The sequence below is a fragment of the Gymnoscopelus braueri genome, assembly GCF_963280865.1.
Source record: "Gymnoscopelus braueri genome assembly, chromosome: 2".
NCBI lineage: Eukaryota > Metazoa > Chordata > Actinopteri > Myctophiformes > Myctophidae > Gymnoscopelus > Gymnoscopelus braueri.
In genome coordinates this window covers 6460429-6488058 of record NC_137604.1, presented here as the reverse complement: position 1 = coordinate 6488058, position 27630 = coordinate 6460429, and the positions used below count along the sequence as shown (strand labels likewise).

The 27630-nt window shown below is 41.6% G+C and overlaps 1 protein-coding gene across 1 annotated transcript in view; it reads left to right on the top strand.

Moving 5' to 3' along the window:
- Positions 1 to 24652, top strand: part of LOC308075861 (uncharacterized protein) — a gene marked incomplete at its 3' end in the record, with an annotated part of 34033 nt that extends 9381 nt beyond the window's left edge. Inside the window, exons 3-8 of the mRNA XM_080415840.1 lie at positions 4731 to 4826; positions 4975 to 5070; positions 5244 to 5621; positions 14492 to 14632; positions 18533 to 18638; positions 24505 to 24652. Coding sequence (XP_080271966.1) covers positions 4731 to 4826; positions 4975 to 5070; positions 5244 to 5621; positions 14492 to 14632; positions 18533 to 18638; positions 24505 to 24652 — 965 coding nt within the window. The remainder of the gene's footprint in view (positions 1 to 4730; positions 4827 to 4974; positions 5071 to 5243; positions 5622 to 14491; positions 14633 to 18532; positions 18639 to 24504) is intronic.
- Between the last annotated feature and the right edge of the window lie 2978 nt (positions 24653 to 27630).

Sequence of the window (27630 nt, the reverse complement as noted above, 5' to 3'; positions counted from 1 at the left end):
CTCCCAGGCCCTCTCCAGGATCCCTGCCAGAGTAAAGAGTTGGTCAGTTGTTCCACGACCAGGACGGAAACCACATTGCTCCTCTTGAATCTGAGGTTCGACTATCGGCCGGACCCTCCTTTCCAGTACCTTGGCATAAACTTTCCCAGGGAGGCTGAGTAATGTGATACCTCTGTAATTGGCACACAACCTCTGGTCCCCCTTTTTGAAAAGTGGGACCACCACCCCAGTCTGCCACTCCCTCGGTACTGTCCCAGACTTCCACGCGATGTTGCAAAGACGTATCAACCAAGACAGCCCCTCAACACCCTTCAGCATTTCTGGACGAATCTCATCAACCCCCGGAGCTTTGCCACTGTGGAGTTGTTTAACTACCTCAGTGACTTCCTTCCGGGAGATTGACGCCGATCCCCCATCATCCTCAGGCTCTGCTCCTGTCAGGGAGGGTGGGTCTGATGTCATTGGGTTTAGGAGTTCCTCAAAGTGTTCCTTCCACCTCCCTACGACTTCCTCACTTGAAGTCAGCAGAGCCCCATCCTTGCTGTATACAGCTTGGATGGTTCCCCGCTTTCCCCTCCTGAGGTGCCGTATGGTCGTCCAGAACAACTTTGGTGCCGCCCGAAAGTCCTTCTCCATGGATTCCCCGAACTCCTCCCACACCCGCTGCTTAGCCTCCGTCACAGCTGTGGCTGCCGCCCTTCGGGCCTGTCGGTACCTTGCAACTGCCTCTGGAGTCCCCTGGGATATCATACCCCGATAGGCCTCCTTCTTCAGTCGGACGGCTTCCCTGACCACCGCTGTCCACCATGGTGTTCGAGGGTTACCGCCCCTTGAGGCACCTAAGACCTTCTGACCACAGCTCACAGCCGCAGCTTTAGCAATAGAGGCTTTGAACATTGCCCATTCCTGTTCAATGCCCCCAACCTCCACAGGGATGCCAGAGAAGTCCCGCCGGAGGTGGGAGTTAAATTCCTTCCGAACAGAGGTCTCCTCCAAACGTTCCCAGTTCACCCGCACTACACGCTTGGGTTTGCCAGGTCTGTCCAGAGGCTTCCCCCGCCATCTGAACCAACTCACCACCAGATGGTGATCAGTTGACAGTTCCGCCCCTCTCTTCACCCGAGTGTCCAGAACATGCGGCCTCAGATCAGCTGATACGATTACAAAATCGATCATTGATCTTTGGCCTAGGGTACTCTGGTACCAAGTACACTTATGAGCATCCTTATGTTTGAACATGGTGTTTGTTATTGTCAGTCCATGACTAGCACAGAAATCCAATAACAAGCCACCACTCAGGTTCAGATCAGGGAGACCGTTCCTCCCAATCACGCCAGTCCAAGTATCCCCGTCATTGCCCACGTGTGCGTTGAAGTCCCCCAGCAAGACTATGGAATCCCCCACCGGAGCCCCATGCAGGACCCCATGCAGGGTATCCAAAAAGGCCGAATACTCTGAACTCTTGTTTGGCGCGTACGCACAGACAACAGTCAGAGTTTTCCCCCCATCAACCCTTAGGCGGAGGGAGGCGACTCTCTTGTCCACCGGGGTGAACCCCAACGTGATGGCACTCAACCGGGGGCTTGTGAGTATCCCCACACCCGCCTGAGACCTCACACCCTGAGCAACTCCAGAATAAAACAAGGTCCACCCCTTGTCCAGGAGTTTGGTTCCAGAGTCCTTGCTATGTGTGGAGGCAAGCCCCACCAGGTCTAACCGGTAGCGCTCTGCCTCCCGCACCAGCTCAGGCTCCTTCCCCACCAGCGTAGTTACGTTCCACGTCCCAAAAGTCAGCCTCTGCTGCCCCTGATTGGTCCGTCTGGAACCTCTGCTGTCACTGCCACCCATCTGACAGTGCACCCGACCCCACTGGTTCCGATCGCGGGTGGTGGGCCCACGTGGCGGCGAAGATCTGCCCACGTTCCTTCTTCGGGCTGTGCCCGGCCGGGCTCCGTGGTTAGCCCGGCCACCAGGCGCTCGCTGACGAGCCCTTCCTCCGGGCCTGGCTCCAGAGGAGGGCCCCGGGCTTCCTCCGGGCCGGGTCGCATCACTTCGTCTTGAATTGTCCATGAAGTGTTTGGTGAACCATTCTTAGTCTGGCCCCTCCCCCGAGACCACTTTGCCATGGGAGACCCTACCAGGAGCACTAGGCTCCCGACAACACAGCTCCCAGGTTCATTGGGGCACACAAACCTCTCCACCACGGTAAGGTGATGATTCATTGGAGAGATTCCATGTGGCCGATTAGTGTAATATTTTTTTCAATAATTTTGGACTAAATTATAAACCTTCCCTCCAAATCTGGTAACTCTAGCTCTTACGGTTTCTGAGAAAAAAATACTTGAATTTGAGTTTTTTCACTTTTTCATTAAAGTGGATGGGGAAATTTAATGCACTAATAAATCAATATCAATAAAACTATGCAACCAATCTCTTAGCAAAATACAAGCACACGATTCCCGGTGAAGCCGGTCATTTTGACATATGCCACTAAATTGGGAAAAATAAACTGTGGGCTGTGATGCGATTGGAAATATTGTTTATCTTGAATATGAATAATAAAGTTTGAGGATTACTATAGTCTGGTTGCCCTGTTAGGGCAACCACACTAACTAGACGCGTCGCAATTATGGGAAATTGCAAAGTGTGGTTGCGCCGACGCCGGTCGCAGGTTGCCGCCGCCCGGACTTGAGGAATATGCTTGGAGGAATACCGTCGGAGGCCGCGTGACGTGCCATTCGAATTTGGTGCTGATTGGATCCTGTGTTCGTGATACATGGCGTTTTGATTTGAAGAAATAGGCCCCTCCCACTAAAATAAATAAGCCCCTCCCACAAATGTAGCGGGCCAATGACATCGTCATGTCACTCCTGAGATCACCTGCTTTTCAATTTGAGAGGAGTGATCCCCCCAAAAATCATGTTTTTGCATCAAATGGTTACATTTTGAGCATTTGTGGCGCCCCCTATGGATCAAAGTGGAAATGCTTTTGGGGATTCGTTGAGTAAACCACCCTCGACATGTGATTCAAATCTGGGATCGATTGGACGTTTCGTTCGTGATTTTTGGCATTCTTTGTAAAACGGGCCCCTCCCACTAACTTTGGAAGCCAATTACGGACGAACGGTGAGGACTATCAAAATTCTTCGGTCCAGATTATCGCATGGGTCCAGAGATCATGTGTACCGATTTGTGTGAGATTTGGGAAAAATCTGTAGGAAAAGGTGCAAAAAGTGTGTTTTGAAGAAAATTGAAAATGGCGGAAAATCTATCCTGACGCAAATGGGCGTGGCCTATATGGGGAGATGCGTAGTGACCCAAGGAATCCAGGGAAAAAGACATTTTGATTTTACAACCTACGGTTCAAGAGTTATAGGCCAAAACGTAAAGGGCGCTGTTATAGCGCCACCATGTGGCCGATTAGTGTAATTATTTTTTCAATAATTTCGGACTAAATTATGAACCTCCCCACCAAATCTGGTAACTCCAGCTTTTACGGTTTCTGAGAAAAAAATACTTGAATTTGAGTTTTTTCACTTTTCCATTAAAGCGGATGGGGAAATGTAATGTACTAATAAATCAATATCAATTAAACTATTTAACCAATCTCTTAGAAAAATACAAGCGCACGATTCCAGTTCAAGACGGTCATTTTGACATATGGCACGACATTGGGGGAGGAGATGCAGTTTGAAATATTGTTTATCTAGAAAGATTAATATAGTATCCCTAGAACAATAGTCTGGTTGCCCTGTTAGGGCAACCACACTAATAAAGTGTAAGGATTACTATAGTCTGGTTGCCCTGTTAGGGCAACCACACTAATTAAAGCTGCAAGCAGCGATGACCGGGCCCTCGCAACTCTGTCCATGATACAAGTCTGTATGGCAATCGGCTGAAAAGTTAGGCTACATAGCTTAAGCGATTTCAGCTTGTCCTTATTGGCTGTCTAAGAGCACCTAGCAAGTTTGGGAAGTTTAGCATGGTGGGAACTGGAGTTATGGCTTTTTAAAGCACAGGACATATGAACACAAGAAGGGTGGGGCTTTAGCAATTACAGCCTGTCCCTATTGGTCGTCTAAGTGCACCTAGCAAGTTTCGGAAGTTAAGCATGCTGGGAACTGGAGTTATGACTGTTTAATGCCCAGCCAGTAAGAACACAGAAGAGGCGGAGCAATGGTGTGCCTACATATTAACAATATCAATCATACTCGGGAAAACGGTTTTAACATTTTAAATTACATATTTAGGGGATGGTTAAATATCTAAATATAAAATTGAATGGTGAAATTTGGAAGTAAAAAATAATACTCACACATCATAACAGAAAGGTATCAAAGGAACAACGTTGTGAATTATGGGCTATATCCATATGTTGTGATTATTGAGGCCATCATTATAATACGCTTTTATCCGCTTTTATTCGCTTTTATTCCAATGCAACATTGTATGACGGCATCTGTGAATAGCCTAGAGTGGAGTAGATTATCTGCATATGGATGTGACAGTTTTACAAAAAGAATAGCACTGCAGTATATTATCTTGCTTACACTATCACATTACAAAAAGAATAGCACTGCAGTATATTACCTTGCTTACACTATCACAATATTTTGCAGTATGTTGAATTGTGAAATCTGTATTGTGATACGTATCATATCATTGCCCGATTATTTGCAATACACAGCCCTTATGTATATCCTGTTATTGTTTTGTTTTTTCTACTCTAGACTTCATGCAGCTCCCTGTCTGTAAAGAGCAGGAACCAGAGCCTCCACAGATAAAAGAGGAACAGGAGGAACTACTTCAAACACCAGAGGAGACTGGTGAGTTAGCAGTGAAAAGTGATGATGACGAAAATAAAATTGAACACATGAAAACACATGCTGATGAAGAAGTCATTATATCGCCAAATGATTTACAATACACAGCCCTAATTTATATACTGTTATTGTTTTGTTTTTTCTACTCTAGACTTCCTGCAGCTCCCTGTCTGTAAAGAGGAGGAACCAGAGCCTCCACAGATAAAAGAGGAACAGGAGGAGCTATTTCATACACCAGAGGAGACTGGTGGGTCAATGTTGACTTTACTTACTAGCAGTGAAAAGTGATGATGATGAAAACAAAATTGAACACATGAAAACACATGCTGCTATAGAAGTCATTCGTATCATTTCACCAGATGATTTGCAATACACAACCCTAATGTATATACAATTGTTTTTGTTTTTTTCATACTCTAGAGTTCCTGCAGATCCCTCTCTGTAAAGTGGAGGAACCAGAGCTTCCACAGATAAAAGAGGAACAGGAGGAGCTACTTCAAACACCTGAGGAGACTGATGGGTCAACGTTGACTTTACTAGCAGTGAAAAATGATGATGATGAAAACAAAATTGAACACATCAAAACACACGCTGATGTAGAAGTCGCTGGAACATCACAACAAACTAGTGATGACCACCTCCTCCCTTCAAACTCTTCTGAATCTGACACTGAAGACAGTGATGAGTGGGAGGAGACCACACAAAAATCGTCTTTGAGCAACAAGCTGTCACAGGATCCCAAATCATCGAAACAAACTCCAGCCAAGGGGAATCACACAGGGACCAAAAGCTTTGGTTGTACAGAGTGTGGCAAAGGCTTTAGTCAAATTAGTCGTCTGAAAATGCACATGAGGACTCATACAGGGGAAAGGCCCTTCAGTTGTAAAATATGTAGCAAAAGCTTTACTCAAATGGTTCATCTGAAAAGACACATGAGGATTCATACAGGGGATTTTAGTTGTACAGAGTGTGGCAAAAGCCTAAGTTCTAAAAACTCACTGAAAATTCACATGAGGACTCATGCTGGGGAAAAGCCCTTTAGTTGCATAGAGTGTGGCACAACGTTTACTTTTGAAAGTAGTATGAAAAGGCACATGAGCATTCATACACAGGTAAAGCCGTTTAGTTGTACTGTCTGTGAAAAAGGCTTTGCCCACAAGCATCAAATGGAAGAGCACAAGTTCACTCATACAGGGGAAAGGCCCTTTATCTGTACAGTTTGTAGCAACGGCTTTATTAATAACAAACATTTGAAACAACACATGATGACTCATACAGGGGAAACCCCATTTTGTTGTGCAGAGTGTAGCAAAAGCTTTACTCGCCTTACTAGTCTTCAAAACCACTTGAAAACTCATACCGGAGAAAAACCCTTCTGTTGTACAGTGTGTTGTAAAGGCTTTACCCAAATGGCTAATCTTAAAGGTCACATGATGATTCATTCAGGGGAAACCCCCTTCTGTTGTACAGTGTGTGGCAAAGGCTTTAGAAAAAGAAGTAATTTGAAACAGCACAATATGATTCATACAGGAGAAAAGCCCCTTTAGTTGTAAAGTTTGTGACAAAAGTGTAATATACTGTCTAATCTGGCAGTACACAAGAGGACTCATGCAATGTGAAACAACATGAGGACTCATACAGGCCGGGGAAAACCCTCTGTGCAGTGTGAGACAGAGGCTTTAGCTTTAAGTGTAATCTGAAATAGCACATGATATAGGAGAAAAGCCCTCCAGTTGTATGATTCATAGCAAAAGCTTTAGTCCACATTTAATTTGAAAAGATACATGGTGAATATTACAGTGGAGAGGGCACAACAGTTCTCATACAGGGGAATAGCCTTTTAACTCTATAACTGCCATGGGCGTGTTTTCAAGTCAATTGGCACTTGGTCCACAGTGCCATTGACTCGAAAACGCGTTGATTCGCTTTTCTAATTGTTTAATAAATTATCGCGCTGTTCTCTGTAACATCCGTCATCAGGTTCCCTTTCCACTCACTTTCCACTCACCCGGATGCGGAAATAGCATCATCCGTTTCCGGTTTCCGGTTTTATCTTGACATTTTTTATGTGTAGTCAAAACCAGGGCAAAACCTGAAAAAAAAAAAAGCTCCTGTTATATTTTCTTTTCTCTGGACGACGAACAGTTATCCCCTTTGTGTTTACCAACGGTCTTGACACGCGATCATAATATATATAAATGTTCTGTGGCCAGCTGGGGAGGTGGGAAATATGTGCATTGTTGCCGGTATACGGTGCCTGCAGCCTGGCTGCGCGGTTGAAAAACTACCACGACAGCTCGCCTCTGAAAACGTAACCCTCTGGGGGCTGGAACATGGATCGTCTTTGTTTACACACACGGTCAGACGATCGATCATAATGGATATACAATGTTTGTGACCGGTTGAAAAGGTTATAAAGCACGAAAATCGCTGGCACTGGGTGAGTGTATTATGAATATACTCTGACAGTCAAAGTGTTAATTGTATTGCGTCTCACTTGTTATGTTGCGCCCTAAAGGTTCCCCTAGGCTTTTTAGGTTTTAGTCAATCGGGTACGTTGGTTGTAAAGTTTCTAGCAAACGCTTTAATCAAACTAATCTCAAATAACACAAAGGACTCGTGCTGAGTAGGAAAATGTGTCCTCTTTTGACAATTGTTCTTAAGAAATGTGTTTACTTATACTATACTTGTTTGCACCATTAAAGACTACTCAGACCAGCAGCTGCCTGTGCAGAGTATTTTTTTTTTTATTATATTTTATTTGTGTAACTATTTACTTTGTTTTGACACATTGATTGGACTGTCACATTATCATAGCACATATTTGAAAGATGCCAGAGAGAGCGATGACATTGTTTGGTTTGATTATTCCTTTAGATTCAAAAGTTTTTGAGTGTGTGTTTGCTGTAGAGGGCTTTTTTTCTAAAAGAGCTGTCCTGTTATACCTGGATTTTTGTATATATTACTATTATTGGTATTTTATTTGTGCTACATCGTTACAGAAATAAAGTGGTGGAAAAGGTACTTTCTTTTTTACTTTTACTTTGAAAGCTGTTAGGGTCTCCACACAGTACTACAATAAACCAATGGCTCGAAGTGGAGACCCCAACATAAATTGGACACCAAACAGTTTGCAAAGATTTAAATAATTTTATTTATTTCCCACAATGGAGATAATGAACAAACAATAACGAGGAATACTTTACCAAATTAATGAATGAACCAAAAGGAGGCCTGGAGATGCCGGCAAACTAAATATAATGGAGGGGGGACCAGGCCACCCCATATAGGGACGCCGAAGCTGCTCCCCCCTCCCTACCTAACAAAATAGCACTACTAAACTGAAAACTAAACGAAAACAGGGAACTGCCGGCCATCTCCAGGCCAAACTAAAGTTAACAAACTAACTTAAAGAAAAGGCTTTTAGCCAGGACAACAAGGTGTGGGAACTGAGGTGTTGCTGGGTCTGTGTCTCCAGAAGGACTGAATCTGGCTGGCTTTATAGTGCCTTGATTGGGGCGGCAGCAATCACAGATCAGCTGTAGGTGTGCCAGCCTGAGTGAGAGGAGAGACAGTGGGGTTTAGTGAATGGAATAGTAAGTGATTGAGTGAATGATACATGTCATGGCCACACGCAACAAAAGCATCAATATCACAATGTAGAAATAAATAAAATAGAAGTCCAGTATTAAAATGTAATTGAGTTAAAAATGATTGGCATTAAAATATACTTATAGTACTCATTGCACAGGAAGTCCAATTTCCCAAGTCTTTAAAATGTATAAAATCTTTTGAAAATAGAGGGATCTACAAGCTCACAGTCTTGTAGATCGGTTATTTTCAAATATCCAAAGTATATATAGACTTGAAGTGATTAATGTATGTACCTCTACCTGTCCTGATGGCTTTTTTTATGTTGGCGGGACTTGAGAGGGATGAGGGGTACATTGGGAGAAGGATGCTGAAGATGTAGCTGCCAGGTAAGGGGAGAAGAGGAAGGCCAAAGAGGAGGTTTAAGGATGCAGTGAGTGACGACATGCAGGTGGCAGGAGTCACAGAGGAAGACGCAGAAAACAGAACCAGATGGAAAACTAATAGAAATCTTTTATTTTTTTTACTTTTATCCTTGAGTTTGTGTGTGAGCACAGTTGTATGGCGTGTTTTTTAAATGGTTGAATTCTGATGGTTATAAATGGTAACTCCTGAAGATTTTCAGTGATTGACCTAACACAAGTAGGCAAAGATATGCTGAAATGCAAAAACAGTCTCATTTTGGCAGCGACGAGTGACCTTTCAGGCTTGTATCAGCATTTGAATGATTCTATATTATCTGCTGCACTATTGCCAATGCTGAGATCATTGAATGAGAATCAGAATCAATGTTATTGTCACATCACAGGTTTACAGAAGTGGCTGTAAACCGTGGCTGGGACCGGGTGTACTGCTTGTGTTTAAGACTTTAAAAAGTATTTTTCACAACTCTTCACTGTTGCAGTTTCTTTCTCCCTCTGCTGCTGCTGCTGTTCACACGGGCAAGAAACTAATTTATACTTCACAGCACGACGGTGTCCCGTGCCTAAAATAGCAGACATACAAGCTCACAGCGCGTCGTGGATACAACTCATTGTGAGCTTGTAGGTCTGCTATGTTTTTAAAACATTATGGCTAAAAATAATCCTGGATTATATTCATATAATATAATAACACAGGCCTGGGTCTTCAACGTTTTTCAGGTCAAGGACTCCTTAGCTGAGAGAGAGAGACCCTTATTTGGAACCATGAACTTTAGTTCAACATTTTGAATTATGAACTATGAACTGAACTAGTTCATTTTTAATATGTGTGAACTATGAACTGAACTAGTTCATGTAGAAAGTGAACTTTACCAACACTGCGCACAACCATAACAACAATGCCGCAGATATTCATCCAGGCCAGTTATTTTCTCTTCCCTACATGTCCTTAAATCTTCTCACCAAAATGTGCCCCTCAATACAACAGTTATAACAGTAGCACTCCTACAAAAATGCTATAGCCTACTGTTGTATTATGCTAAACTAAACAACATGATTAGCTTACCAATAGTCAATATATATATAATAGGCCAATACCAATATTAAATCCAACAACAGTATGAATAGTAAAAAATGTGCGTGTGCCTGCGTGCATGCGTGTGTGTGCGTGTGTGTGTGTGTGTGTGTGTGTGTGTGTGTGTGTGTGTGTGTGTGTGTGTGTGTGTGTTTGTGTGTGGGAGAGAGAGGGGGAGGGGGAGAGGAAGGAATACAGATATTGTATCATCTGATCCACACTTTCTTCAGAAATGTAAAATTAACTGACATTACATTAACATTACGTTATGTCTACTTAAGGTTATCGATGCAAAGTGACTCACGTTTATGTTAATCTAAATGCTTGTTACGTTATGATACTCTAACTATGTCTTAGATGTGTATGTGTTACTCATTCTTATTTCTTATGTCTTCTGATATGGTTCAGTACAGGTGCACATTGTTATGGTTATGTATGAATGGAGTGTCCTAGCAGAGAATGTAAACATGGCTGATAAGAGGCCTCTTGCATGGTGTTGGAATGAAAACTGCTGAGCAGTGTTGCCAAGTCTGCTTATTATAAGCTTGTTTTCTGTAAAGTAACTTGAAAATAAAACATTTGGGGCTTGTTTAACTTTGCCTATTTGGGCTTTCATCCTTATGTTGTTTAAACCAGTGGTTTGTCAAGGAGCCCCTAATTAATATGTATTTGGCCACACACACACACATCCGTAAATATTTTGTGACAGGGACAAGACAAGATTTGTGTAATTAAAATTCTTAAAAACGATTTCAAGATTATTATTTTTGAAATAGCAGTTCAACAAGCTCACAACGCGTCGCATTGCAATGCCTTGTCAATGCGACAATGTTGTGAGCTTGTAGATCGGATAATGTGTGTGTGATCATGCGGCCTGTGTGTGTCGCTTCTTTTGGGTTTGTTTTCGTTGCCCTGGCCACTTGCTTCTCATGCTGAACCTGGCAACACTGCTGCTGAGCCAAAACACTGTTATGAGGGCCGTGTGATTCTATTTGTATCCTCTGGGGTTAGATTTGTGTTGTGAGTTCAGTAGACCCTCGCTGTGGTCCTAATAGTGAGCCATTATTAAGTGTTCCTCTGAAAGTGAGCAGCAGGCCCAAACAACAAGACCACAAGTAAGTATTAAGTTCTAAGGTTCATTAAACACAGTGCACCCTTAGCTGAGAGCGAGATGAAGCAGGGACCCCCCATTTAAATTGTGCTGCCGATTAAACTATTTTCCTCCAAACATTTAATAGAGAGCTTTATAGCCTTGTTTTACAGAATTATCATTGTTGAATAAATGAATGTGTTTTGTTTGTTTGTTACACACACCATTGTACAGCATTGTACATTGTACAAATAACATCTACAAGCTCACAATGAGTCAAACTGTGACACGTTGTGAGCTTATATCTCTGTTATTTTTGGCAAATGTCCCCAGAATATGGATGCTAGGGTTCACGTGGTTACTGTAGAAAAAACAAGAAGAAAGGTGCTGTCACACAAGCATTTGGCGGTCCGCTGTGGTAACTCTAAGGACCACATAGGGGTGCCAGACCCCCAGTTGCAGACCCATGACACAGTGGCACAGTCAGTGTCATAGAGCAAAGTACAAATACTTTGCTCTATGACCTTTGCTCTCTGACCCTAACTAAGTTGACAAGGACAGTTTATATTGAAATTATTTTATTGGGAATAACACCTTGAGATGTACCATCTCGTTTTCAAGGGGGTCCACAGATTACAAAATTCATACATTTTTCATACATTTAGACACTAAATTTCACAGACAGTTCGAACAACAAAAAAAGAACATACAACAATAACACGACGACAACAACACTTACACCTGCAACAACAGTAATACACAGATCACTTATACAGTATGGATCATTGGTTAATAGATTATGTTATGATGATTTAGTCAAAGCATGAACAGGTAATAATCTCAGGGACAGCGCAGTTTTAAACAATTTAAAAGATGTTATTGACCGAATGTGAACAGGTAGATTGTTCCAGTCAGAGGGAGCTTTAAACTTAAGGATTTGTTTTGCCAACTGAGTTAGATACTTTTGAAACTTCAAAATAAATCGGATTTAATGTTTTGACTTACAGGTTGTGTCCTAATATTTTTTTTGGGTTGATGGTTGCCCCAAAGGTCAACTTTTGAAAATTAAAACTAAAGTATAAAAGTAAGGTTTGTGTGGTTAAGAATCCAGTATTGTTAAAACTTGATTGAAGTTGAAATCTCACTGCTGGTTTGGGCATCTAGTACGGATGCCTCCCGAGCGTCTCCCTAGGGATAGTCTCGCGTGGCCAGACTGTTGCCTCCCACAATTTTCAAATGTTTCCGGTCATACAGTCTGGGACTCGGAAGCTCTGATCATGATTAGAATGTGAAGCCTCCTCCCCACTTCCGTTTCGTCTTTACAGTCACGCAAATTTATCCTAATATAAATACAAATCATCTAAGTATATTTAGCTTGCTGCTTAGCAGAAATGGAAATTAAAGAATAAAATGTAAAGACATTTTAAAATATATTTTCGTGAACGGAAGTGCCAGTTTCCTCTCTGGGATTTGGGGAGGTGTAGTTCCAGACTCTGTATACCATTCAGAGCTTGTGGAATAGTTGTCTGGCTACGCAAGACTACCCTAGGGAGGTCCTCGCTGCATGTCCCACTGGGAAAAGACCCCGGGGTAGACCAAGGACCAGATGGGGGGAATACATCTCCACACTGGCCTGGGAACGCCTCGGGATCCCCCATCAGGAAGATGCTAATATTGCTCAGGAGAGGGAAGGCTGGAGCTCTCTGCTGGAACTGTTGACCATGTGACCAGACTCCGGATAAGCGGTTGAAGATGGATGGATGGATTTCACTGCTAAGTACTCAAGTGCTTTAACCCATTAAGACCTGAGGCTGAGTCTACGAATCATCTCTGTCGGGTGGAAACCTCATATGTCCAAAACTGTTACTTTTCAGGATTCAAATTCAAAAACAGCAAAAGTAGCAGATCTACAAGCTCAAAACGAGCTTGTGGATCTGCTACTTTTCATGCTTTTGTGTGACGCTGTATGATCAAGTATGAAAAAACACAAAAAGTTATACTATGGACATAAGAGGTTTCTGCCTGACAGCAACTAAATGCCATCAAAATCATAAGAGTTGTGTTAACTCAACTAGACATTTGACATAAACTTTCACTTGTATTTGACCAGGAGTATTTGTACTTTGACTTTGTTCTGACCATGGGAATATCATAGAGTCAAGATGACATGGCACAGGCCTGCTATCTATTGTTTTGGGTACAGACCATAGGCGGCGGGTGAGCTTGACAATTGGGAAGGCTGGGGGTCGGGCGCCGAAATCCGTGCACGCGCCGAGCGCGCGTGCTATAAAAAAATAAGGTTTATGGGCGGATTGTGTTAGTTTCTTTTTGGTTTTTGGTTACTTTATTTCGGTTTTAGGCTTAGGGTTAGGCTTAGGTTAGGGTTAGGTTATTTAATTCTAATTTTACTGATTTATTATCAAAAAATTAACTAAATAATGCTGCGCACATATATTATATATAATTTGCACAATTCCTAGAATTTCCCAGCATAACATTTGGGAAGGCTTAGCCTATCCTAGCCTTCATTACCCGCCGCCTATGGTACAGACTTAGACTGTCAAAAATATGGACGAAGGCAACAGTGACATCACCCATTGGTTAATAGAGACCCGTTTTGAAGCCACTTTTTCTGTGAATTCAAATCCACCATCTTGGAACTTCCAGTACCGAAAAGCAGTATCACAAACGAATGCAAGTTACTTCATAGATTTGTGTTATTATTACAAAACATGCATTAACCACTTCAGCCCTATTTAGGCCTACATTTCGGCCATTTGAAAAAAGCCGATCTACAAGCTCACAAAGTGATGCGATGCGACACATTGTGAGCTTGTAGATCTGCTACTTTTAAAAGATTTGTGTAAGAGTATGTACATGTTATACATTTGAAAACTTGTTAAATGGGACATTCTGCTTCTGGTACTTTAAGTACATTTTGAAACCAATATGGTTGTACTTTTACTCAAGTAAAACAACTTTTACTTTTAACAGAGTGTTTTTACATTGCAGTATTGATACTTTTACTTAAGTAAAACAAAATAAGGATTTTTTCCCCACCACTTCCTGGTGGGTCAAAGACGTATACGGTTTTGTAGGTATCAAAAATGTAAGCAAGCAATTACAATTCCCTAAAATAGTTGTTTTATGTTCATTGGAGTGTCACCTATTCCCTAATCATATTTATATTCATGAATATAGCCAGTAATTCTATTTTATTGTTATTCATATAAATGTTTTTCAGTTTTCTTGATGACCTCCGGACAACAAATTTGCACGTCTCGTCTTTGACCCTGGTACAGACTACCCCACGACACAAGCACATTCCTCTCTTATCTTTGGAGATAACTAGACTCTCTCTCTCTCTCTCTCTCTGCTTTCCCCAGAGAACTACGGTACCACCACCCTGAATGTTGATTGAGCTCATGCATTACACTTCTATCTTATAACGTGAAGCGTCTCCGACTCCCGGTTGTCAATTCCTCTGCAGTTATTGACGTGAAGAACAGGATTCCAAACAACGTAAGGCAGATTCTCCACTCCAGAGAAGGAGCCCACAGCAACTGCAAAATCACGGTGAGGCTTGAGCCGGTTCCCTCTATTCTCTGCTTTGGTCGGAGTCTGTTACACGGTGCAGCATTATTTGATCAATGTAACGTCGTAATAGGAATTCAATTTTTTTTATAACATTTGACAGACACTTTTCTTATAAGGAGAACATATGTGCTGTTTTATTAATAAGAGGGCATTGGCTAAATAAGCACAATGCAAGCGCTCATTTATTGCCAGTAACATTCTCTGTTAGTGCGCCATCTGCTTCGAATGAGCTCCAGAAGTCCCTAAAAATCTGCCTTCCTTGGGTCAATATAGGGCAGTGGTTTCCAACACTTTCGTTCCAGACTGTAACTTGCTTTAATTCATTTGCTGTTGTATCTGTTTTAGTTCATTGAAAACATTCTTCTGATTATATTTAAATAGATTTAATATTGATGTATATAAATGTATATGTTGATATTATTGTGTTCTGTATCTCGGCTACATTGAAAATGAGGGCCTGCCCCTCAACTGTATTCCCAGTTGAAATAAAGGTTATGAATGAATTAATGAATAAATGAGCCTATCTGAATAAAGAGGAGAGGTAAGAGTAAATGTATGGGTAAATGTGACAGAAAAAGACTATGAAAATAATAGTGAAAATGGAATAAGTAAATACACTACAAGGCAAGGGCAAAAATGTATTGAATCTATTGTGGGCCTGTTTAATTAAAAGTTAACCACCACTGTAATTATTATAATGACATAATCATTATTCATGTTTTTTTAATTGTAGGTCAGTGTGTGGAGTCCAGATGAACTCTCCAGACTCGGACCAACACCCCCCCGACCACAGTAAGTTTACAACAATTTTCATGCTTTATTTTGTTTTTTTTCTGTTGATGTTGTGCCACTCCCATACAAGATTTGTGTTGTTAAAATGTTTTTTTTAAAAGATCTGAATCTTTCAAAACGTTTAGAAAATAGCAGATCTACAAGCTGACAACTTGTTGCATTGCGATGCATTCTGAGCTTGTAGATTGGCTATTTTCAAATAGCCTATATGTAATAGGGCTTAAAAGAGTAGTTCACCCAAAAAATGACTTATTGTCTCCGCCAGGCCGAAGGCATGGCGAGAGAGTATGTTTTACCCCCTGTCCGTCCATCTGTGTGTCCGTCCGTCTGTCACCAGCTAATCTCCGGCACCGTTGGCCCGGTCGCTCCGAAACTGTGCACACACACTCCCTGGATGGCAATTCAGAACCTCTGCCCCAAATCTTTCACATGGGCCTGTTATAGCGCCACCAGGAGGCCAGAATAACGTACCTGACCTGGCAGAGACCTGTGCTCCGAGGAGCACTTTTTCTAGTTTTCTATCAATTACACACCTCATGAAGCCTTGGATTCATGGAGATGTTTTTGATTCTCGGATTCTCCTGCTGAGTCTCCTATTGACCGATGACCCGGTCATCAAATTATTGGCTCAGGAATGCAAACAAACCTAAAAGATATCCGTGATTCAATGGGTGTGTAAGTGATAGAAAATATATAATTCTTTGGGTGAACTACTCCTTTAAAGTGATTGAACTGATTGTGATATTTAAATTTAGATGGGGACCTCCTGGAACCCTTGCAGGGACCCCTAGGGGTCTAAATAGGGAGGAAACAAGGGGGGTGGGGGGTGGAGGGGGGCGGGGTTATAACAAGATAAATAGTATATTGTTATAACACGATACTTTGTGTTGTAGCAGCTATACTCAATATTGTGTGCCAGTGAACCCCATAAGAGATATTTGATGATAGATTTAGTACAGTATAGTAAAACTGTCTAAACCAAACTTTTCAGCTCAAGACCTGAAAGAGAAATTAGACGTTGGCCCGGGACCCAAACCAGTGAGAATAGCAGATCTACAAGCTCACAACGGCGTTGCGAGCTTGTGGATCTGCTATTTCCACAACTGAAAAGTAATTGTCCTCATGGCCCAAAAAATCACCTTACATGCATGTTTTGTGGCCAACATGTAGCCATAGCCTACTTGTTTTCTTTCACACAATGTGACTATCAAAGCACAGAGACATACAGATTTTGAACTACGGCCCTCTGACTGACAGGTGTTCCATTAGGCTCTTCACTCGCATCAATGTTACATTTCAAGCTATTTTCACAACAATATCTTGATTCACTCTATACATTTTATAGAGTGAATCAAGATATTGTTGTGAAAATAACCTGACATTTTGAAGTTTATAGTATAGGCCTACACCATGTTTTTTTCACACCAACATCTTGATTCAAATACGTTTTAACTCGCTCTATAAACCATGTTTTTGATCGTAACAACACCGTAACACACGTTGTGCCTCAATATCTCTGCCCTTTTTGCACCATAGACATTTGTTTGGATGTATGGTATATTGTATTTCCTGTCTGCTTATGCAGAGAAATGTGCAAGTCATTGCGCTATAGCTAGCTGGGGTGCTTAATTAGCTAATCTGTAGCACCTGTTGCTACAGGTTGCATTGTGGGCTACAAGCGTGTGGATCTGCTACTTTACATCCCATAGCCATTACTCATAGCCTGGATGTATGTAAACCAGCGGTATTTATTTATATATATATATATATATATATATACACTATTTAAGACTGTCTATGACCTCTCTCATGTGCTGGATCACTGTATTGTTGTTAGTTGTTCTGGGTCTCAGTTTATTCCCATGTGTCCTGTATTTCGCCCTGTGAGGTGTACCTTATTTGAAATTATTTTAAGAAACTATGTTGTTAAACTGTCCTCTTGGTATCCTGTGTTTACTTTGAGTTGAGTTCCTGCATATGGGTCCAAAAACATTTATAAGCAACATAATAAAGACATGCATTTTACTATCTACAATCCCTCAGAACTCTGCTCAGCTGTTTCCAATGCTCATTTGTGTGTTAACACCATGGGCTGCTTTCTCTAAATGTTCTGTTTCTATGGCATATTGCGAGTATTGCATTGTGTTTTTATGATCAGTATATCACCTAACCTATAAATGTCAATGCAATATTGTATGACGGCATCTGTGAATAGCCTACAGTGGAGCAGATTATCTGCATTATGGCTATGCAGGGACTTAGAAGAGGGGGGGCGGGGGGGTTTGGACATACTCAGTTCCATTGGGGGGACCCCCCCCCACACGTTTGGGATGAAGAAAAAATAAAAAACCTCCGACATCTTACACTTCATGGAATAAATTTGTTGTACCGAATTAACCAAATTAACCGAATTAAAGTAAAAAAAAAAAAAAGGAACAAAGTTATACAAACTAATACAACTGCAGTATATTTCCTTGCTTACAATATATCACAATATATTGCAGTATGTTAAATTGTGAAGTATGTATTGTGATACGTATCATATTGCCAGATTATTTGCAATACACAGCCCTAACTTGAATCCTATTATTGTCAATGCTGTCATACTCTAGACTTCCTGCAGCTCCCTGTCTGTAAAGAGGAGGAACCAGAGCCTCCACAGATAAAAGAGGAACAGGAGGAGCTATTTCAAACACCAGAGGCGACTGGTGAGTCAATGTTGACTTAACTAGCAGTAAAAAGTGATGATGATGAAAACAAAATTGAACACATGAAAACACATGCTGATGTAGAAGTCATATGTATCATATCACCAGATGATTTGCAATACACAGCCCTAACTTGAATCCTATTATTGTCAATGTTGTCATACTCTAGACGTCCTGCAGCTCCCTGTCTGCAAAGAGGAGGAACCAGAGCCTCCACAGATAAAAGAGGAACAGGAGGAGCTATTTCAAACACCAGAGGAGACTGGTGAGTCAATGTTGACTTTACTAGCAGTGAAAAGTGATGATGATGAAAACAAAATTGAACACATGAAAACCCATGCTGATGTAGAAGTCATATGTATCATATCACCAGATGATTTGCAATACACAGCCCTAATTTGTATCCTATTATTGTCTATTTTTTCATACTCTAGATTTCCTGCAGCTCCCTGTCTGTAAAGAGGAGGAACCAGAGCATCCACAGATAAAAGAGGAACAGGAGGAGCTACTTCAAACACCAGAGGAGTCTGATTGTTCAACGTTGACTTTACTAGCAGTGAAAAATTATGATGATGAAAACCAAATTGAACACATCAAAACACACACCGAAGTAGAAGTCGCTGGAACATCAAAACAAACTAATGATGACCAGCTCCTCTCTTCAACCTCTTCTGAATCTGACACTGAAGACAGTGATGAGTGGGAAGAGACCAGGGAAGATCAGTCGGCTTCAAACACACTGAAATCACACAAGACACATGATGTGGAAGGGCAAAGATCGTCTTTGAGCAACAAGCTGTCGCAGGATCCCAAATCATCGAAACAAACTCCAGCCAAGGGGAATCACACAGGGACCAAAAGCTTTTGTTGTACAGAGTGTGGCAAAGGCTTTAGTCAAAATGGTAATCTGAAAATGCACATGAGGATTCATACTGGGGAAAGGCCCTTCAGTTGTAAAATATGTGGCAAAAGCTTTAAGTACAAATGCAATCTGAAAATACACATGATGATTCATACTGGGGAAAGGCCCTTCAGTTGTAAAATATGTTGCAAAAGATTTAAGATCAAGGGCAATCTGAAAAGCCACATGAGGATTCATACAAAAGAAAAGCCGAAGCCTGTTAGTTGTGCTGAGTGTGGCAAAGGCTTTAGTCAAAATGGTAATCTGAAAATGCACATGAGGATTCATACTGGGGAAAGGCCCTTCAGTTGTAAAATATGTGGCAAAAGCTTTAAGTACAAGTGCAATCTGAAAAAACACATGAGGATTCATACAGGGGAAAATACCCTTAGTTGTACAGAGTTTGGCACACGCTTAAGTTGTGATGAAACTCTGACAAATCACATGAGGATTCAAACAGGGGAAAAGCCCCTTAGTTGTTCAGAGTGTGGTAAGATCTTTCCGTTTGAAAGTAGTATGAAAATACACATGATGATTCATACTGGGGAAAGGCCCTTCAGTTGTAAAATATGTTGCAAAAGCTTTAATATCAAGGGCAATCTGAAAAGCCACATGAGGATTCATACAAGAGAAAAGCAGAAGCCTGGTAGTTGTGCTGAGTGTGGCAAAACCTTTAGTTGTGATTTTACTCTGAAAAGACACATGAGGATTCATACAGGGGAAAATACCCTTTGTTGTACAGAGTGTGGCACACGCTTAAGTAATGATGTAATTCTGAAAAATCACATGAGGATTCATACAGGGGAAATGCCCTTTAGTTGTTCAGTGTGTGGCAAGATGTTCAGGTTTGAAAATAATGTAAAAAGGCACATGCAGATTCATACACGGGTGAAAGGGCACATGGGGATTAATACACAGGAAAAGCCATTTAGTTGTTCAGTCTGTAGCAAAGGCTTTGCTTACAAAAGTAGTCTCAAACAACACATGTTTACTCATAGAGGGGAAAAGCCCTTTAGTTGTACAGTTTGTAGCAAACACTTTATTAAGAATGATCATCTTCAACGACACATGATGAATCATACAGGGGAAACCCCATTTTGTTGTACAGAGTGTGACAAAAGCTATGTTTGTGAAGGCTACCTGAAACGACATATGATGACTCATACAGGGGAAAAACCCTTCTTGTGCACAGTGTGTGGCAAAAGCTTTAGACAAGTGGGTAGTCTGAAAACGCACATGATGATTCATAGAGGAGAAAAACCCTTCTGTTGTACAGTATGTGGTGAAGGCTTTAGACAAATGGATTATCTGAAAACACACATGATGATTCATACAGGAGAAACCCCCTTCTGTTGTACAGTATGTGGCAAAAGCTGTAAGGTAAAAAGCAGTTTGAAAAAACACATGAGTATTCATACAAAAGAAAAACCCTTCTGTTGTACAGTATGTGGTAAAAGCTGGAAGCTAAAAGGCAATTTGAAAAGCCACATGAGGATTCATACAAGAGAAAAGCCCAAGCCTGTCAGTTGTACAAATGGATAGTCTAAAACTGCACAAGCGGATGCATACAGGAGATAAACCCTCATGCTGTACAGTTTGTGGCAAAGATTTTAGTGGAAAGAGTATTCTGAAACAGCACACGATCGTTCATGCAGGATAAAACCCCTTTTGTTGTGCAATTTGTGGCAAAGGCTTTAGACAAATGGGTAATCTGAAACTGCACAAGCGGACTCATACAGGGGAATAGCCTTTTAATTGTTTCGAGTGCGGCAGAGGCCAACACCCCGATAACTAATAGGGGGAAATCCCTTTATTCGTACAGTGTATGGCAGACTTTGGTGAAAGGGGTGATCTAAAACAAATACATTGAGGACTCATAACTGTACAGTTTGAGCAAACTCATCCAGAACAACACAAGGATACAGAGTAAAACAAATGGTCCTCAATGTTCTTAAGAAAACCCATTTACGCAGTTTTCATTGATGTTCAAACATTCACCAATGTTTTTTTACTTTGAATTTGTTTGTACATAAGGACAGAATCTAGACTTACTCAAGGGCACACCTAGGCATATTTGAGTAATTTGGTTTGTTTGTTTTTTAACTGATTTAAATTACGATCCTTAACTCTTCGTTCGAACAAGACTTGTCTGCACCATTAAATACTTCTCAGAGCAGCAGCTGCCTGTGTGGACAATTCTTTCTACTTTTTGTTCTGAACCAGTGATGTATATGGTTGTGCATAGCAATTCCTTGGTTTTGACATCAATCAATCATCAGTCATGTACGACAAGTATAAAAGGGGAATACATATTTTGACCTGTTAATTCTAATTTTCTATATAGAAATAATGTGCTTCTATTATTTGATAAAGTGCTGAGCTGCTTTTTTTCTTTAACTGTTTACTTAGTTTGACACATATTGATTGGACTGTCACATTATCATAGCAGACATTTGAAGCGTGCCAGAGAGACAGATCACATTGTTTAGTTTGATTACTTCTTTAGATGCTTAAGCTTTTGTGTATGTATTTGTAGAGTTGTTTTTGTAAAGAGCTGTCCTTTTATACCTGGAAATAAAATAATAGCGTTTTCACTATTATTGGTACTTTATTTGTGCTTTATCTTTACAGAAAGAAGGTTACACACTCACCCACCGACTAGAGCTGGACAATTAACACAAAATTAAGATGCTTGGAACCAATAACAGAGTTTTTGATTCGATCAGTGAATCAACACAAAACACACACACACACACACACACACACACACACACACACACACACACACACACACACACACACACACACACACACACACTCTCTCTCTCTCTCTCTGCCAAAAATAGACTAAAATGTTAGATAATAGCGTTGCATCGCGACTCGTTGTGAGCTTGTAGATCGTTTTTTTTTCTTTAGCCTATTTAATAGCCGCGCTGAAATTGCATCTGAACAAATAGCCTGGCTTGATAGAACCCCGCTCAAAGAAAGAGACACACGCCACACGGTGTAAGTGCACACACAGAAAGCACAGAAAGTAGGCTATGACTCCAGGATCGAACACATGAGCTCCCGTACGGAGAAACACTGCGTTGTCATGCGCTGTAACCACTGAGCTAAGTTCGAGTTTCAACTGATTTCAATAGTATTGAAAGCTGGAAATTACTCAAGTACAGTACTTGAGTAAATTTACTTAGTTACTTTACACGGTGAAACCCCAAGCGTCCCTAACTTCTTTAATCAGAAGCTTAGCTTGAATGATCCCTACCCCCAAACTGTAACAATGACACATGACACTCCACGGTCTAAGCCAGGTGTGAATAGACTACTGTAACCTGCCTAGTGCCTTGGAGGAGAGAAAAGGAAGCTCTCGTGTAGGCTAGCAACTATTTTCCCTGCCCCCAAAAGAGTATCGGCTGTTTTCCCATTTCACAAGTTTTCACAAGGTTACCAAAAAATAGCAGATCTGGGCTAGGGAGTGCTTGTGTTTACAGTACGTTGTAAGACCGCATGGCTCATTTGCGTACTCGGAGAGAGAGAGAGAGAGAGAGAGAGAGAGAGGAGCTGTGTGATCAACAAACACAACAGATCTTCAAGCTGCAATGCTCATGCGAGAGACACATTGTTAGCTTGTAGATCTTGTTATGACCTGATGAGATCACACATCCCCCTCCTCCACCCCACCCCCCTTCTCAACCCCCTCCCCCACCTCGCCCTCCTGCAGACCCCCCAGACACACTGACAACACGAGAGTGGCTCGTTTCCGAGGTTCCCGAAACCAGATCTTCTGTTTTGATTGGGGGGAGGGGGTATTCGACTGACCCCAAGGCGACGCATTGTGAGCTTGTAGATCTGCTATTTTCAAATGAACGAGAAAATAAATATATATATTCAAAATGTACTTGAGTAACGGGACATTCTGAGAGAGAGAGAGAGAGAGAGAGAGAGAGAGAGAGAGAGAGAGAGAGAGAGAGAGAGGCATCACTACCAGGGGGGGTCCTTGGGAGTGCATGTTCCAGAGGGTCCCCAGCAGCTTAACCTTCTCTCCTGTCCATCCCATCGCGCGGCGCACCTCTCCAAATGGAGAGGTCCTAATGACCTCTCCATATGGAATGGAATGGATTTTTTTTTGCTGAGAGGCGTGTGAAGAGGTTAAATTGCGTGACTCTCACTCTCAAAGGGTGAGACTTGGCAGCAGGCTCCTGCTTGACAAGTAATAATCTGTCTCAAATTGGTCCGTGTTCATTGTAGATGTGTGTTGTTGTGCCGTGCGCTCAGCTAGGTTTCAATTGTGTATATACTTCGTTTGGCGGGCGATATTGCGCACCAAAAATAGGTCCTACGGACTGACACAAAGAGATCCATAATCCATAAGTGCGTAGCGCCTCCCCGAACAAGACTTCATTCAGATTTCTCCGTAATTCACACAAGTATGTTTATAAATACCAAGTTGTGACAGTTAAGTTATATCACCAGGCACCAGCAGATCAAAGAATACAATTCGAAACGCAAGAGACAGATTTTGGCTGAATTAACTCGCTTTGCGACTGGAGCCCCTCTCTCTCGCAGTGGTGTAAAGTAACTAAGTACATTTACTCAAGTACTGTCGGCCTACTTAAGTACAATTTTGAGGTAATTTTACTTTACTGGAGTATTTCCAATTTACAATACTTTTACTTCTACTCCACTACATCTCGGAGGCAAATATTGTACTTTTTACTCCACTATAATTATTTGAAAACTTTAGTTAGTAGCCAACTTTGTAGAAGTTGTTGTTAAAAAAAAACACACTTCAGCCCTATATACATTTCGGCCATTTGAAAATAGCCGATCTACAAGCTCACAATGCCTGGCGATGCGACGCATCTTCAGCCTTATATGAACGTTGTCTATTTTAGTACATTTTGATACCAAGCGCCACTTCGTGGCTGAACGGCCACACTACACTTTCTGAAATTTTCAATGGGAGGTGCTAAGAATCTGTGGGCGTCAACTTTAAAAGGCACCCACCAACACCTATGAAACCCAATGGAGTCCAATATGCGGCCGTTTGAAGATCGCGCATGAATGAACAGGTGACCACTGTATATATATATAAATATATATATATATATATATATATATATATATATATATATATATATATATATATATATATATATATTATTTATTTAACAACAACAAAAACAACAACGTTTTACAACTTCTTCTACAGGCAGTGCAGCCAGTGCCATTGCACTGGGGCCTGTGGGGTTGGGGGCCTCCGTGCACCTGCGGTGTGTCGGGCAGAGAACGTTTGCAAGTGATTCAGATGGCCGCAACAGAAAACATACTGTACCTGTGTTCAAAATAGTTCACTCACATTAAAGTTTTATTATATCACTTTTTTGTTAATAAAATACACACACCCTGGTGTAGCCTACGTAGAGTGGAGTCTACACAGCCCTGGCGTTTACGGGAGCATAGGTATGCTCCCGTAAAAAAGGCTGTGTCGTTGTGGCTGGATAGGGTGGAGATGGTATTGAGTGTTGACGGAGTTCAACTAGACAGGGTGGAGGTGATGGCGGAGGGGAGAATGAGATGGAAGCTGGAGGCTATACTGATGAACCCCTCCCACCCCCTCCATGAGGAGCTAGAGGGGCAGATTCAACCATAGATAATCAGATTCAACCATAATAGTAGTGATAGATTGTCAGAAACAACCATAAAACTAGTGATAGATGCACTCTGATCGATTGACTGTAACTCAAACTTTAACCACATGAACCCTAGGGTCCCTATTCTGGGTGGCGAACATTCAATGAAAATAGCCGATCTACAAGGTCACAACACACAAAGTACCATCATGCTTAACGCACAGTACAAAAAGGTGAATCCATAGTTTTATCTCTTATTTAATTCACGAAACCTGTGTGTGTATCTGGGACCTACTGAATGGCCTCAAACTTGGCGCAGGTGTCCCATATGACCCGGGAGTGTGCAGTATCAAGTGACAATTCGGTCAACCAACATGTACAATGGCCGACTGAGAAGGCACCAAAGGGCGCCAATATCATTCAATTACTGGAATTGTACAATTACATTTTTACTGGCCTTTCCTAAAGGATAAACTGAAAGATTACAATGTACAGTATGCAGAATGCTGCAGTTTTTATAATCTCTCTACACAATTATTGTTTAACACTTATTATATCTATTCGCTTGAAAAACACTATCAGCTGCCTGTAGGCGTGAAAGGTGCTACAGTGAGGATGACTATAATGTATATTCTTTTTTTAAATGTCGCATTTTGTAATGTGCATGAAGCTGATACTCTACCATTCAACTGTCATATTTGATAATACTTCATTTCAAAGAGGTTCATTCACTCAGGAGAGCTAGAAGCCTCAATTCAAATGTCTTAACAAAGTATGTTGTCTATTGCTTACAATGTCCTTCCTTCAAATATCACAATAACGCATTGATCGTGTTGTACGTGTCTTATGAGCAGGTATAGCTCTGGATAAAGGCCTTTGCAGACAGGGTGCGAAAAAACGACCAACCTAATTTTTTAAAAGAACACATGGTTCTCTATGACCTCATGCACACCGGCTCTGAATTTGCCGTGCGGCAAGTGGCTGCGGTGGTGCGTCTTTTTTCTTTCAATCGACCTCAGTTCGATTTGTGCGTCTTTTCGCATGCGTCTTTTTCGACTGGCCAATACGAAATCAGTTCATTTACATGCTATTTGACCAATGCCATATCAAACACATTATAAAAATATCATGACGTTTGTGTCATATCAATAAATTATAAATAAAATGATCATATCTGACGACTCATTGTGTCTATATATCTGAGCATCCATATACTGCTCTACAGAATGACAACATAGCGAATACAAAGACACAACTTTAACAATATATTTAAAATATAGATCCCCATTTCATATTTAAAAAAGAGCATTGACAATATTTTAGATCTCTGTTACCTAATGGCATCTGGCTCCTCTGACATATTTAAACAGTGCGTAGGCTGGACGAGATATTGGTGAGAGGTGCTCTTGGACTGCAGGAGATCAGGTTGGAGTAGATCACATCCCACACACCAGACACCTCCATTAATGTTTACACATTGTCAATAAAAACTATCACTACATAAATGTTCAGGTCATTTGTGATGCCAACCTTTTCCTGGCTATATTTGTCCTAAACGGGGTGGGGCAAGGAGGGGTGCACAACTCCCTTATTTGGGCAAAATGATTATGGAAAACAGCTGAGCACGTTTTCAGGGCGCACTGAATTAAAGGATGGGGTAGCCTAGGTCAGACTGAGGTTTCCCAACCACCGGGCCGCGGACTCGGGCCGGTCCGCGGGACATGTATCACGAGAAGGCGGCCGGGAATGACAAGTTTATGGATTGATTGTACAAATAAATCTACGCAGGCAACGCCGAGTCTATGATCTGGCTTTCCACACGGCGGAGAAAGGTTGAGGCTCAGTGACACGGTTGGCATGATAGTGACGTCACTGGCGAATCCTTGGTACGTTTATCCTAGTCTTTTCACGGGTGCAGAGTAAGCGCTGTCACTTCTTCTGTATTGTTTTAACGCTTGTGCCACTGAAACACTAAACTAAACGGGATTATTATTTCATGTCAACATTCAATTACAACTATCTGAGGGTGTCGCCCAGGTAAAGTAATGTGTCACTCAGCAAGTTTAACAATAGTTTCCCAGTTCCCATCTGTCCAAAGTCATTTCTGATACAGACATAACCTTTTCCCCATCCTTGTGGATTTAACACCATATAGGTTAATGATATAACATTATGTATAGTTTATAGTGAATAAAATACAAATGATTAGAGTAGGAACCCCCGCAATAGGAAATGTCCTCAGTGAAAGGACCTACTCGTTATGCATTGGCTATATTCCAATCATCATGACAAACATGTTGGTGTGATTCATGACAAAGATAAGCCTTTCCCCCATCACTGAATACATGTTAATCCACTGGCAAACACTGAAGAAATGCAGGTGGTGGCCAAATACGCACGGGCCACGGTGGAACCTCTTCAGGCTGCTTCACTGCTTTGAGCTCTACACTCTACAGCACGGGTCTTCAACAGGGGGTCCGGGACCCCTAGGGGGTCCTCAGAGTTACTACAGGGGGTCCGCCAAATCTTTGTGTGATATGTTTTTTTTTTGTTTTTACATTAACCACTTGAACCCTAGTATCCCTTTTCTGAGGAGAACTTTAGCCAAAAATAGCAGATCTACAAGCAGCGCGAGGCGTTGTGAGCTTGTAGATCGGCTATTTTTGGCAAAGAGTTATAGGTGTGTACAGGGAAAAAAGAGCAGCTAAAGTTTATCTGAAACACAATTCTATACAATATAGAGGGGTTCCCTGCTTCATCTCTCTCTCAGCTAGGGGGTCCTTGGCCTGAAAACCTTGAAGACCCTTGCTCTACAGTACAAGCCACGCCAGGGAAAGTGTCAGACATTATTCAGTGCATGTATGAGCCATACAATTTAAAAGATAATAATAGGGGGCGGTGACTATTGTTGTTTTCCCGGGAAAGTGAGAGATTTCTTTTTGGAATACGCACAGCATTGCACACCAAATCCGATGCGTTTTAATCATGCGGCAAACGA